The 15,656-nt window shown below is 37.8% G+C and overlaps 1 protein-coding gene across 2 annotated transcripts in view; it reads left to right on the plus strand.

Annotated features, from left to right (window-relative positions):
• The first annotated feature begins 6,674 nt into the window (after positions 1–6,674).
• The window catches only part of SGCZ (sarcoglycan zeta), a 208,239-nt gene continuing 199,257 nt past the window's right edge, over positions 6,675–15,656 (plus strand). For both annotated transcript variants that reach the window (XM_037055070.1, XM_037055071.1), the window contains exon 1: positions 6,675–6,869. In XM_037055070.1, coding sequence (XP_036910965.1) covers positions 6,675–6,869 — 195 coding nt within the window. The remainder of the gene's footprint in view (positions 6,870–15,656) is intronic.

Below are 15,656 nucleotides of genomic sequence, written 5' to 3' on the forward strand. Positions count from 1 at the left end.
GGTGCTAGCGCTGAGAACAGGCTGATGTGTTGTATGTAAACCAAAAAGAAAAAGCATGTTTAGTCCTTTTCTCTCTTTGTTTTCCACCTCTGGTGGAAAGGCAGAGTATGCTCATGATCCCGGTGTGCCCCACCAAAACTAGTGGAATGATAGATGCGCATTCATTTTTGCTCGGGTTCCTGTTCTTATGTACGTCCCCTACTAAGATGTAACAGGGACAGAGGTGAAGGATCAGGACCTTTCACGATGGTCATTCTTGTCTTTGCATCCTTCCATCGTGCAAACAGGTACTGAACTGGTATGCATGTCCTCTTTGCCCTTGACTTATTACATCAAGAGTGGGCCATATCTTTTTATCCCTTTTAAAACCTAAATAATTCAAGAGAGTTGAAGTCTAATTATTGGCCCAACTGCTCTGTCTTCATTCAGGTAGTCAACAGACAGTCACGCTGGGAGAAAACACTTGTTTTAGCTTGATGGTGTTGGTCTTTACAAGGCTGTCTCTGTCTAATTCCTTGAAAGCAGAAAATTCTATGTTAAAATATATTAGTTACAAATCTTCTGTTTTCCTCATCTCTCAAAAATAAGATAACCAAAACAACATTTTTAGGAGTTTATTACACCTTAGCAAAATTTATATCAAGGCAAATTTGACTACACTATAGATGATTTGAATTAATCTGATAAAATGTTACTAAGTTTTTCAGAGGGAAAAAATGACTTTCCATAGAGTAATTATTTTTTAAATTTGTTTGCAAATTTTTTCAAACAGCCACATTTTTCAATGTCGCTGTTCGAGACCCTGAAGGACCATGAAAGCCATACTCTCTACCTTCCTTATTCTCACTGAGTTTTTCTAGTTGCTCTTAAAATCCAGTAATCCTTAGTCCTTCTCTGGGTTTTTTTTGTTACCATTTTTCATTAAATACGTTTTCCTGTTGCAAGTGTGGGTTTTCCACTTGCCCGGTTAAGCACCCAGCTGTGCTTCTGGCAAATTTGTTTCTTCTTAAAGATTTTTCCTTTCTCCTGCTGCGCATGTGCAGCTGCACCCGCCAGCAGCCTTCTCGTGCTGGTAATCTCAGTGCCTACGGTCCTCACGACTGTGTGTGTTGTTTCCCCCTCAGAGCTGATATTACCCTGAGTGGGCAAAAGACTCCTTTACCTCTTTCAAAATGGCTTTAGTGGTTAAGTTGTTCTATTAATATTACCAGAGAGGATTCGAGCATTGAGTTCCTTCAAAGTTAGGAACCTAAACTGAAGTATATGCCTTAATAAAGGTCACAAACTGTGATTGAGCTTTCATTCAATTAAACACTGAAGAATTACTTTCTGTATAAAAATACTTAATTTTTGAGCACACAAGGTATGTGAAATAAGCTCAGAGTGACGACTGGGTCACTGGAAAATCTTCCTGTAAATGGCCATGTTTTTATATAACGTTTCTTCATCTAGGAATATGTGTCCCTTTTAATGCCTCTTTAGTTCCTTTTTCTGTCGGGCTTGGCTAGAATCCTCTTCTATTTCCTATCTCAAGAGGCAGCCCATTTGACTCGGATACTATCTTTCATCATTCTTGAAATTCAGTTGCTAGGTTGCCTCTTTTCTAGGCTGTAAAACCCGATTACAGCACTTTCCATAAACCAACTGGAAAAAAATATCCACTCTAAATAGACATTTTTCTTAAATAGCAAACTGTAAGTACACTCGTGTTGGAACGTGCCTTTGAGGATTAAATGCCATGGGAGGGGGGACCCTACTGCCCTGGAAAGTGGCCTTTGCCAAGTGGCCTTTGTTTCAGTCTCTCTCAACATTGGTAGCTGTTTGGAGACTCATTTTCTGAGAACAGAAAAAGAAAAACCTTTATGCTCTCTAAAGTTCATACCATATAATTTGGACACTTTAACCATTTTGTTCTTAGAGTTATATTTCAATCACATTTTCAAATATATTTTAATAAAATACACAGCATTTAAGTAGAAAACCATTCGCTAAGGGCAGATGATCAATTTTAAAATGAGTATTTTTACCATTTAAAATGAAAAGGGCACTTTAACACCCCACTTTTCTGTCCCCATATTGCTGTCATGTAAGTCAGCATAGTGTTCATTTGAGAGCGGAGGAAGCCGGGGCAGAGAAGGACTAGGGGAGCTGCCCTCGGAGTACAGAGGGAGGACCGGGCTGGGGTTCCCGCTTGGCAAATTGGGGACCGCCATTAGTCTGATGTGCTGCTCCCTCCCTTGTCTGAACAAACAATAGGCCATTCTTGTGTTGAATCCGCATAAGCAACACAACGAACAGTAATGCCAAGGTGATTTGCCACTTCTTCTAGAATGTGGCTACTCTCAGTGAGAAGGTTACGGGGTTTGGGAGCTGAGATTGAATCTTTGTGGGCACAAGGGTGGCGCATACTGCTGCTTATGTGTGCCAAGTGCTAGCTTCGTAATCAGAAAATAGAATCAATCTCTCCAGTCCTCTGGCTCATTTTCCAGGAGACATATGCTTCTCTTTTATATTCTTGTTTTCCATAACAGGAAACACAGGGAGCTGGTCTAAGAAGAAATCAGATGCTCAATTTATATTTTAATATTTTAAAGAATCAAATTACTGAGTGAAATAACAACTAATTCACTATTTCCTTCCAGCCTTTGTGCTTACACCTCTGCATTATATCCAGTATTTGTGTCAGTAGTATTGTAAAAATGGTTAAATGACATATTTAAAAATCAATTATAGTAATTATATCACTTCCGATATCAAATCGGGTTCACTTTACAGCTTTGTCGTCACACTGGCAATTTAGTGGTGAAATTATCTGGGCTGCAGATAATAGGTTCTCAGTGCCTTGGCATGTACTAACTTTCAAATGTCCACAAGCTTTTGTGTCAAACTGGAGAGTCTGTTCTTACTAAAACTCCTTTTTTCAAAAACCTGTACTTCACAATTCACCTCCAAACTTCTCACGTTGCTGCCATTTCAAAGTTGTTCCAATTCCCTCCCCTTTAGGGTCACGAGGATACAAACCTGGGGTGGGGTCACTTGGTCATCCTTTCACTCATTTCTTCCTTCCAAAACATGAAACAGGGCATTGCGTTACTAGCACTTAGGTTTAACCAACAAAAATTTAAAACATATGCATTATAATTTTCCTTCACCTCTTATTCCCCCTCCCCGACCCATTCTCATAAATAGTGGCAGAGGTGGAGTTTTCTTTAGCTTTCCCTATCAATCTGGGAAGATCTCACGTCCAATTACATTCACACATGCCTTCCTTTCTCCATCCCTATTTTAGAAAATAACGAATAAAACTTCACCGGAAGGGGCGAAAGAGTTTTGGGGTCAGATAGGAGAAGACGGCACTGTCGCATGTTGGTGTTCTAGGTGTCAGAGACTGAAATTGAGACGGAACACATTTCTAGTAACAGAGCGTACAGGAAGAAGCGTGCTGTGCAGGAGGCGAGTCTCAGAGCCACCTGCCCCCGCACCTGTAAACTTTAACCACAGCACAGCTAATTCAGCTTTGCATATGCCGATGGGAGTGCTCCAGGTCAGAATGCTAGTGTATGAGGTCTAGAGTGGTCTCATTGGATTATAATAATTACAACTTGTCTGTTACCCCTACTTGTGGAATGCAGATGCCTGAGTAATTTGTCGTTGTGTCTAGCTCCTCCACCATCACATTGCTGAGAGTGCAACTCAGCAGCCCTAGAGCCCAGCCCCGTCACCTCAACAGTTGGCCCCGTGGTTAAGTGTCCTCATTTCCTTTACGTTCTGTCTCATATCCTGCTCGGAGACATGCACTGGCCCCCCATTTGATACTCCAACAGCAGACTCTGTACTCTGGTAGGAAATCCCATTTTTGCTCTTCTTTCCCCCTCAGAAAATGATCCATAAACTCACTCTGCACTTTTATTTTCCAGTTAGCCCTAGTACTTAGGCCTTCAAATACTCAAAGATTTTGTGTTTACCTTTCTTCTTAGAAGACTTTCATCATTTCAGTCTCATCTCAGGTGCCCTGTTTATGAGGCATTCTATTTTTATCACATTTAAAGTAGCCTCATTATGTTACCTTGCCTATTATCTTCATAGACAAGGTAATATAGTCAATATATATTCAATAGTAATATTGAATATATATTGACTATATTACCTTGTCTATGAAGATAGTAATATTGAATATATATTAAATATTCACTATTCAATGTTATATTGCTTGTATAATGTATATCTTATATTATTGTATTTATTTTCTTATTTCTGTAATGTATTTATTAATATTTATAACTTTTATATTATTGTATTTGTTATATTAATATATATATTATGGCCTTCAGAGTAGGCTACTGTTTGATGTGTTATTTTTCCATTTATTTATTGTGTTTCCCCCAAATATGTGAAATCCATGAGCATAACAGCCTTGAACTTTACCTGCACACAGTTGTCACTAAATACATATTTCATCAAGTGAAGACCCACTATCCCCTAGAGTGTCAATTACTATGCCCTACTCAGAATATGAATACACACACACACACACACAAACACACAATAATGCCAGCTAGATTGGAATACTTAGCACATTTCTCTGGCCTCAGTATTTTATACCGTTGTCTCCTGTGAGGTATGGGAGTAATAACTAATGGTCTCAGCTATTCTGGTTAGTATCTCGGCCATTCCATCCACTCAGCAGACTCCACCAGAATTTCACTCCCAAAGTTAGATTATCAATCATGAACTGTGTTTAGGTTGTTCCAAAATATTTCATTCCCTTCTAGTCTTCATTTGCTGTCTTATTAAATTTACTGAACAAAATGGACCTTTCTGAAAACCAGATTTCTATACCTTTGGAGAAAAATGATGAAAATTGCACAAAGTCTAATTCCATTTTCTCATGCATCTCTCATTTACCCACATAATATCTTGTTGGAAATTTTATTCTCATTATCAGGATTTTAAAAGTATATTTTTATATAGAAAGTACAAAGTCGAAATTTAAATCAGCCCTTACTTGAATTACAAGGAGTTATAAGTAATTCCATTTACCTCATTGTGAATGTTGATAATCATTTTGATCCAAGAAGATGAAGACTTTCTTGCTATTAACTAAGAAATACTGTATTTTAGAAGTTATTTGATTCTAATGAATCCTTTGTCGACATGAAATATGGTATGAAATAGAATTGCAAAAGTAAGATGAAGAGAGTCCTAATTACTGTAAGTAGCCAGGAGGAGTGTATTCGACCTTGAAAACCAAAGGAATTCCAAAGAAAGTTTTTGGAGGGTATTGAACTCATGTTGCAGGTGGGGTAGAGAGGACTAAGCCAAAGAAATGTCTCAGTGCAGATTATTTTCCTCAGGAAACTGTGATCATCTTTCTCTTGTTCAGCAGACCTACTTAGCTGTTTTGAGAAAATAAGTATCTCTGCAATTGTAGGTTTGTTTGATAGATTCATTTAGAATAACAATAGGCCCTGGCTGGTGTAGCTCAGTGGATTGAGCACAGGCCTGCAAACCAGAGGAATGTGGTTTGATTCCCAGTCAGGGCACATGCCTGGGTTGCAGGCCAGTTCCCTGCAACCATACATTGATGTTTCTCTCCCTCTCTCCTTCCCCTCTAAAGATACATACATAAATAAAATCTTTTTTTAAAAAAGAATAACAATAACACTTAGCAAAATAATTTTCTACATTAATTTAAAAAATCTCATAATGTCACACAAGATATTTTAGAATATGCTCAATACTTGAAAAGGGATCAAATTTTAACATTTCAGGAAAAGGTTTTAAAAGTTTCCAATTTAGGATTGTTTGCTTAGTCTTCTAGAACAGGGGTGTCAAATTCATTTTCACCGGGGGCACATCAGCCTCGCGGTTGCCTTCAAAGGGCCAAATGTGATTTTAGGACTGTATAATGTAACTACTCCTTAACTGTTAAGGAGTTGAAATTACATTCAGCCCTTTAGAGGCAACCGTGAGGATGATGTGGCCCCCAGTGAAAATGAATTTGACACCCCCATTCTAGAGTTAGATGCTGTTATCCTTCTTTGGCGGTGCCAGCCCTGCGCTGTAACACCTACTGAAAGCTTTTGTGATCCTGAAAAACAATCCGTGAGATGTAAGAAATAAAGATTTTTTTAAGAAAACTCTTTGCAGCTTACATCCTCTAAAGTATTTTGTGATGAAGATGGTATGTAAGGTAATAATGTTAAATTCACCTTTTAGGGCAGGTAATAAAAATAGCTTTCATTAAATAACAATTTTTTCATGTTTTCTTGACATCCTTTTCGCTTGGCCTTTTCTTATACGATTTGCTCTTCAAAATTGTTACAGGCATTTGATATGTTTACTGAATCTCTTGCTTTTCAAAAAAAAAAAAAAACAAAACCAGACAGACTCCTGAGAGGAATGGCTACTGTTAGGGTTAGGCAAACCTGACTAAAAATAACATATCTGACAGATATAGCAACTAGTTAAAAACAACACTAATAATAATATGTTGAGGGAATTTTTAACATTTGAACTACTTTTAATTAGATGAGTTTACAAATTTTAATTACATAGCAATAATTATCTGAGCACCGAATACCCATTATGCTTAGGTATGTTGTATCTCTTGATTAAAAATATATAGACTTTAATTTTGAATGCTTTTCCCTTTCTTTCCCTTTGCTTTGCAGATGACACGAGAACAGTATATACTAGCAACACAGCAGAATAGCCTGCCACGGGCGGAGAATGCACAGCTGTACCCAGTGGGGATTTATGGATGGCGAAAGAGGTGCTTATACTTCTTTGTCCTTCTGCTGTTGGTTACCATGATCGTTAACTTAGCTATGACCATATGGATATTGAAAGTTATGAATTTCACTGTGGTAAGTACCACCATGAACTCACTTCACATCTATTGCTTTTGGTTCAAAGACAATACAACTTTATTTTATTTTATTTTTTTAGTTGAAAGCTATTCATCTAAAGTTATACATTTGATGTGTCTTGAAATTCCAAAGGCTTTCACACATTGTTTTCAGAGTGTATTCTATATTGTATTCATGAAACACTTCTGATATAATATTACTACCCGCCACTTTAAGTGTGGGAAATCCAGATAATCAAGATAATCTAGACAGCACAGCGTGTTGATTCATCAGAAATCCAGAAAACTTTTAACCAATACACAGGAACTGCTGCTTGTTCTATCTGGGAACCTAAGAAATGAGTCGGACATTTCCCAGTAAAATGAGATGATATTTCACAATACAGGAATATCAGAAACCAAAAGTCCCTTTGAAATACTGAGGATAGAGCATTTGCCTCCCTGTACCTGCTTTCTGGGGAGCACAGTACATGTTCAAATCCAACCCTCGGAGTGTGGTCTGGGCTGCGTGAACCAACGTGTGTAATTGTTGTCAGGTGGTAAGCTCATTCGTTTGAAGCATACATGTGATAAGTAGAAGAAAAAAAACAGAAATTGTATCAAGTTCTTATGAAAATTAACAATAGTCAGACAAATTTATAACTTACTGATGAATTTGGAACGTGTACAATAAACCTAGTAGCCTGGCTTACCTGGAAAAATTAGCTGCTTCAGCGAAGTCTAGCTTAGCTCATTATGTATTTCTTGTTTAAATCCTTAAATTTCTCAACTCTGCCTTTACACTTTGTGGCTTTTACTTAGAGTCAGATACCTTCACATCCAGGCAGGGACCTCTCACTTGCTGCCCAAACCCACTGTTACTCTTTGAATCTCTGCACCCTCAGGGGCAAGTGTGTAGTGGGCCATTTAGATGAGCCATAAGAAAAAAAAAAAAAAAAACACCTCTGCTGTGTATTGATTTAGGAAGAGTAGTTTTGTTTGCTTGTTTGTTTGTTTGTTTGTTTTTTACTTGACTGACATCTACCTCCAACTTCAAACACAGCCTCAGTAGGAAAAGTGAGTCCGCCTCCATCTGTCCACAGTGGAGAGCACCGGGTTGCAGGCAGAGGAGCCTGCGAGGGCAGGGGGCCTGACTTTCCAGAGAGGAAAAACCATGTCTGTATAGATCGCGGTAAAGCAGCCTGTGCTCAGAGAGAACTGCAAAGCTGAGCAAGGGCTCCGTTTTATCCAGTACAGTGCAGATTTTCGAAAGACATTCATCAAAAGAGAAATGAAAGACAGAGAAAGCATGGGTGGGAATCAATATGTTCTAGGATTTGAGAAATTACCTGCATCCTAGACATGGATCCACATTCAGGGTCATTGATCCAGGCCTGTGAGCCTGCAGGTGACAAGAGGTGGAATTGAGGCAACTAGGCCAGTTGTTGCTTCATGAGACCCTCTAGTGCTACATCTGAACCCTTCCTTTGTCTCAAGAGTTGGCTCTGTCAGTCCCGCCCCCTGTTCTTCCCTCTGCACACACTTGGAAATACTTTGGCACAAATGTCACCAATTGTACCCTTAAGCCTTTTTGATCCTCTGAGCTCTGCTCCTCCCTTCTCCTCCTGGTGTCCAGGCCTCGTTAATGATTTATTTATCCCATTAGTTGGGGCACAGTGTATAACCCTGTGGACTCTTTTATGCTGCCATGGCCATCCTTCAAACTTGCAGTTGCTGACAGCAGTTTTTCAACCTCGTTTTCTTAATTTAAAAAAAAATGTTAAAAAGAAAGAAAGAGCAGAATTTTTTCCAAGTTTTGAAATTTTGAGGCTTCAATTTGCCTTACCAAAAGACATCTTTCAAAAGTTTGTGAAAGATGTGATCAGCTCTCACATTAGGGAGCCTTGGTTCTATCCAGTGACCAGGCCACGGGAATTTTCGGATTCAAGCCGTGAAAGCGTCTCATGCATATTTAAATTAATTAGGAAAATAGACTTAAGTGCATAATTACATGGCTGCATGCATCAGGCTCCCAATATCTTGCCCCATGCTGAGTTCAAGGCTAGATAAGCCATTCAAGGAAAATAATTGAAACAATCACCTTTGTCCTCAGGATCCACGCAGGCCTCAGGGTTTCTGTCGCATATGGAGCTATCTAATTTGAACCTCAGCTGGCAAAATAGCAAATGTCATCTTATTCCTGGTGATAATGAAAAAGAGTTTGTTTCCATAGGATATATATATATATATATATATATATATATATATATTAAATTTGGAGCATATCTTACTTATTTTGAAATTACAGTTTTACTGTTTCATAATCAAAATACAAGACCAACCTTCCTTCAGCCACGTAATCTATTTGCATGCAGCTGAAATGAAAGAAAAGATGAAATTGTAGTTATTGCATTGAGGTCATTTTTGTAAGGTAATATATTCTCTATACAATGCAGTAATTCATAATTATTCAAAGAAATTCAAAATTACTTCCATCGTTGCAGAATTGAGCAATTCTCAATATTACACATCAGATTAAGTTGTATATACTTGAAAAGTGTGAAATAATTTGTAATCCTCTCACATTGGAACAGTAAAAAAAATCAGTTTTATGTTCTCCCTGGTCCATTACGATTGTATCCATCTCTAGAGTGACTACCGCAACTACTTGCAATAATACAGTAAGAACTAGTAAATGATCTGTAAATTGTTTGGAGATTATTATGGATCTGCACAAAATGTATATCATTTTTATTTTAACTGTTGCCATCCAATGCATAAAAATATGTGGCTGTTAACATCTTTTATTTGAGCAAAGTGGGCATGTTATTGTTATTAAAATATTGTGTTTTCAACACAGCAAAGGTAGCTGCCAACCTGTTCTATGCTACTTTGTGGAGTCCATCATTATGATCAGTATTATGCATGATCTGTAGGCTTATTGTGCTTTTATTTTGATTCTCACCTTGTGGAAAGTAAAATCACTCTGCTATTGAGATATTCATCTGCAGAGAATCAAGAAAAAGGAAATGACTTATACGAACGGGGTGAAAGAGTATTATTTTTAAAATGTTTCCCTAGTTTCCTTTTTGATTGTATTTTTCCCATCACCATTTACCCCCTTTACCTTCTTCTGCCTCCCCCCACCTCCCTTTCCTCACTGTCCCCACTCTGTTCTCCGTGTCCATGTGTCCTTTTTCTTGTTTGCTTGACCCTTCCAACCTCTAACGACTCTCCCCGAGCTGTCAGCCTGCTCTCTACGAGTCTGTCTCTATTTTGCTTGCTAGTTCAGTTTATTCATTAGATTCCATATATGAGTGAAATTATGTGATATTTATCTTCTTCTGACTGGCGTACTATGCTTAGCATAATGTTCTCCAGGTCCGCCCATGCTGTCGCAAAGGGTAAAATGTTTTTCTTTTTTATGGCCAAGTAGTATTCCAGTGTGTAAATGTCCCGTAGTTGTTTTATCCACTCATCTACTGGTGGACACTTGAGCTGTTTCCAAATTTTGGCAATTGTAAATAACATCGCAATGAATATTAGGGTGCTTATATTTTTTCAAATTAGTGTTTCAGGTTTCTTTGGTTAAATTCCCAGAAGTGGAATCACTGGGTCATAAGGCAGTGAAATAAATCCATGCCTTAATATTCAATCAATATTTGTCAGAGGAAGTAAGCACATACAATGGGCTAAAAATAGTTTATTCAACAAATGGTGTTAGGAAAATGGACAAGTACAGGCAGAAAAATGAAACTAGACCACCTTCTTACACCACACACAAGAATAAATTCCAAAATGGATCAAAGACTTAAATGTTAGACTCAATCCCATAAAAATCCCAAATAAAAACATAGGTAGTAAAATCTTGGACTTCATAGCAATATTTTTTTTCTGATAAATCTCCTCAGGCAAAGGAAACAAGAGACTTTAGACACAAACAATAATTCCCTGGCTATGAGAATTGATGGGTATAGGAATACATTGAAGGGAGAGATTTTGAAAGCCCTTTCTCTCTCGATCCGTATGACTCAAGTACATGATTTTGCTGCTGTTACTGTTGCTGTTGTTGCTGTTGTATTGTTGTGTTGTTGTTGCTGTTGTTATATGATGGGTTGGAATATCTTTGTGGCTCCACATGAATGGACGAGTCCAGCAGAGCTATCAAAGGGAGGCATTCTGTGAGACAATATTCTTTTCTCGTCCCAAGTGCCCTTTCTAAGTAGGTAAGTTCTATACTTGAAACTTGAAAATTAATATAATATTAAAGTATTTATTTTAATCACAAGAGTACCAAGTAAAGGTCAGTGGCATTCAAGGACATCTTAATTTGATTAGAAATGTTAGCTGGCCATCAGAAGAAAGAATGGAAACTAAAGTGCCGTTATTAAGCAAAGAGGGAGAGGAAATTCGTGAATGTTGTGACTGAGTAGTCAGGAATACCCAGATGTGGGCAATAATTGAAACACTTATTTCAACAAATTGGAAAAAATTTCTTCGAGACTTGTTTGATCCGTAGAATGAATGTTGGCTGAAAAGCAATCCCAGAACCTTCCACGTATTGCTGGAAGTCACTCAACAACATTTTCTCCATTTGGTCATTCAGCACCTGCTTACACACTCCTGTAATGACATGCAAACCATCTTATTAGGTCCCTGGGTAGTTTTATTCTTGTTCAATATCTTGATGTTGTGTTGTAGTCTCCCTGTATATAACTCTTAATCATGGGATCCCAGTTACATTCTTTCAATCTGACATAAATTAATTAAGTAATTCATGGAGACCATAACACGTCATAATGGACACACAGATAAATACAACAATACATATATATGCACATACACATATATACATTAACGATCCATACGTTTATTTTATGCCTAAAAATCAAAATATATAAGAGAGATTCTTATGCAGTCACTTTGGTTTCTTTACTTGCTACTTGCTTTTCTTCATTTCAAATATATTACCTAATTGCAATTATGTGTCTACAATACTGCCCACACCTTTAAGGCATTTTTGTGTTTATAGCTGTTGTCTGTAGAGTCACTGATATTTTTTATCATACCTTTTTACTTTTAGTGTACCTTTCTAAAGGTGAGAGCATGTGCATTATTTTCTGTGTCTGCTTTCTAACTTCTTTAAGTTATACTTTTTAAAAGTTAATTTGGAGGGAATATGGAATAAACACTTTCTGAGTATGAAATCCTGAGTTTTCTTTAATACTTTGATAAGTGAAGGATCACAAATTCTCATCTCACTCTTGTGAGTATTTCTTCTTTTTATCTTTTATTATTAACCCACTGATATATTATCCTTAGCCGTATCAGTCTACCTGTGTTATCTAAACTAGGTTTGCAACATGCTGTCATTGGTTAGTGCGTCCATCCAACATCTGTTAAGTGCACAGTTTTCTTCGTTTGACTCTCTACTAGGACTGGTATATTAGAATGAACTTGTCCGTTTCTGTGTATCCAGCCACTTCACATATTTACCAAAGCTGTGTCTTCATCCCAAATGCATTTTATTTCTTACCCAGAATCGAAGGATATAGCCAGGCATATATATGCAGCTTTAATATCAAACAGCCATATTTTATGAACTTTAATAACTTTTTCTCCTCTCCTTAGCCATCACAAAATAGCTTCTCTTTATAGAATCTTGTTTCTTGCCTGGCCCCCGAGCCCTACTCTACCCACATATAGAACATAAACTCCACAGGACCAGGGTTTTGACACCTGCCCCACCACTGTATTTCAGAGACAGAGGACAGGTGCTTCTGTGGTCTCTGCAGTGGCTTTTATTAAATTCTACATTGAAAATGCAGTTTTTGTTCTGAATGTTAAGTTTAATAATCCCTGGCAATCCCTGCATTTAAGATCTAACACATTCCAAGGAGACAGGCCCAACCTTAATTAGCCGTACCAGGAGTACGGACAGGCACCATTATTAACACTTCAGTGGCTTTATCATCCTATAAAGTAGCATGCATATGCTATATATTGAAGGTGTAAATAATAATAATGATAATAAACACCAAACTGTGCACCTGTGACATCATCACGCAGATGAGAAAATAAAGTTTCCCAATGGTACCACCTCCGTCGAGAAAGCCACAGCCCTGGCTGTTTCTCATGCTTCTGTTTAGTTTCATTTATGTAAATGTTACTGTTTGGGGTTCAACATTATGTTTGTGACATGTATTCCTGGTAGTGTGTGCAGCTGCAATTTATTTACTGCTGTAAATTCATCTAATGAACATGACTGATTTATTGATCTATCAATTCTCCTTTGGATGTGTTTCCACTCTGTTGTTCTTGTTGTTGCTTAAATCGCTCTCACAAACAGTGCCTCAATGAACATTCTTGTATATTGATCATCGTAGTGCACATACACAATAGTTTCTCTGGATTCTAAAGTCTAAAGTGTATGTCTAGGAATATCGACTTTCAATATCAATTATTCCCCTAAGTGACTGAATCAATTTTTACTACCACCAGCAACTTGTAAGGGTTTCTTTTTCTCTCTCTAACTCTTAACACAGAATCACCAGCTAAAATAGCTTCTGCCTGGTGAGCAACAAATCTCATGGCCAGCTATCTCAGGAAGATCTTCTTTACTTACTGATTGTTTGTTTAGGTGCCCTGTATCTTATCTTTATTCATAGATTGTGTCTCAATGATAGGATTTATCATAGTAAATATTAAGTATATGACTACGGTTCATCTAAAAATATACATTTTCCCTCCACCAACTTTCCTCTAGTCTCATTGGTCGTGGGGGCTCCTAAAGGAGAAGAAGCTGGTGGTGTTGTCTCACTTATCTTGGTGTCTTGTCCAAGCACATAATAAATGTTATGTTATTTTTTGTCAACTTTATCATTTTAGGTGATCGAGACTGGCTTTTGGTAGAGGGAGCGTCAAATTTAATATCTTAAAATTTCCACCTCTTTTCTCTGTAAAACTGGTTCAGATTCCAATTGGTTTCCATTTTTATGTCATGGGCATTTGTTTTTAGCTGAAATCTTACCTTACCCTGTTAACGGCGTGACAACCCTCAAGTCCTTTCACAATGTTTAGCAGGGTGACAGGCTTCCCCTAATAGGAAGACAAGCATAGAACTCTTTCTCCCAAATCCCAGAGCACTGAGGTACAATAGGTTTTCAGTGAAAAAGTGCAGTCCTTTCAAGTTCTAGCTACTAACTCTGACTGACTCCTTCAGGAATAAGTACAATCAAATCTGTTTTTCTTTTTCTTTTTCACACACACACACACACACCTTGGATTTTATGTAAAAACATTCTTTACCTGCTTCACCTTCCTTTAGGCAAGATCAGTTGCTAATTAAGAGGTGCCATAGGCTGCCAGTTACTTGCAAATAACCATCAAATCCCAGATCCTCTGTGCCACCACTTCTCACAGTCCCCCTAGAAAAATCAATCTGGCCTTCAGGAGTGAGGGAAAATAACGGTTTCCTGATTCGCAGCCTCCCTGGCAAGGGCGCCCCCTACTGCAGAGCGTCAGCCTGTCCACCACAATCACACACAACTTCCCCATGTGCCTCTTCATTGAACTAGTCAAATCAATGCAAGATGAAGATTTCCTACAGAAGTCTGTTGGCCCAACTTGGTCAATGGATCTTGTTTGACATATTTGTGATCTTCTGAGTTTACTTTTAAAGAATGAAATAAAAGACACCCACGCAACAAACTAAGCCCCCACTAATTTCAATTCATTCCCCATTTACTGAAAGAAAGATGAAAGGGATCAGGAACAGCAGAAACTAGAAATAGAGAGGAATTGTATTCATAATAAGGGATGAGCATTTTAAAGTTGCATTTCTTATATTATTGTTGTAAAACATGAACTGACACACTCTTTAAAAAGCTCTGAACCTCATGCTGTTTCTAATAAGTATTTCACTTCCCCCCACACCACAAACATATCAGGCTGTATTTTGTGAATACAACAATTTACAAACATAAAATGAATTCATTTTATATTCATAAATATTGTATTACCAAGGAAAAAGCTTGAGTCTCCACTACCTGCCACTGAGGACTTTTCCCATACAAGATTCTTGTCAGTGTCAAGGTTTCCTTGGATTGCTGGTCCTGCCGAAACCCACTCTCATGACCCATCCAGCCGTGGACTATTGGGTCCAAATCCTGGTTTTACTGTTCATTAGCTCCATGTTACTTAAGGCAAGCTATTTACATTGCAGCTCTTTACTACTCTATAGAATGAGTGAAATGTTATTCTTTATTAGATTGTTGTAGAAATCAAAAATAATTAAGAGAGTGAAAAAGTTTAGAACTATCTGGCATATCTTAATAGCTCTATAAGAGTTGCTGTTATTACTCTTACTTATTTCCCAGTGTTCCAACTTCACAGATGTTCCAGCTTCACGGTTGTTTTAGACATCGTGTGAATTAACTCAAATCATACAAAGTTGAGCATAAAATAGTCCTAGGCACAAAGGATCTTAATATGTGTGTATTAAGAAATAAACTGTAAGTAGATGAGGGCATGTCTGATCATGTTCATCCTAATGATATGGATGAAGTTTAAAAGCGTGAGCACCGGGGCTAGGTAGCCAGATGCACATTCTGGCTCAGTGATGGCTGCTTTGCAACATGACCTTGTGTGAGGTACGTAACCTCTTGGACTCCATCCAGTTTCTTCATCTGTAACAGGGTCAAAGATTGACCCCTAGAGATATTAGGACTATTAAGTGACTAAACAGTTATAAAAGTGCTTCAATTTGGACCTCACAGTAAGCACTCAATGGGTGCCAGCTGTGTGT

This window comes from Sturnira hondurensis, unplaced genomic scaffold, assembly GCF_014824575.4.
Source record: "Sturnira hondurensis isolate 20B ecotype Veracruz unplaced genomic scaffold, ASM1482457v3 Scaffold0008640, whole genome shotgun sequence".
NCBI lineage: Eukaryota > Metazoa > Chordata > Mammalia > Chiroptera > Phyllostomidae > Sturnira > Sturnira hondurensis.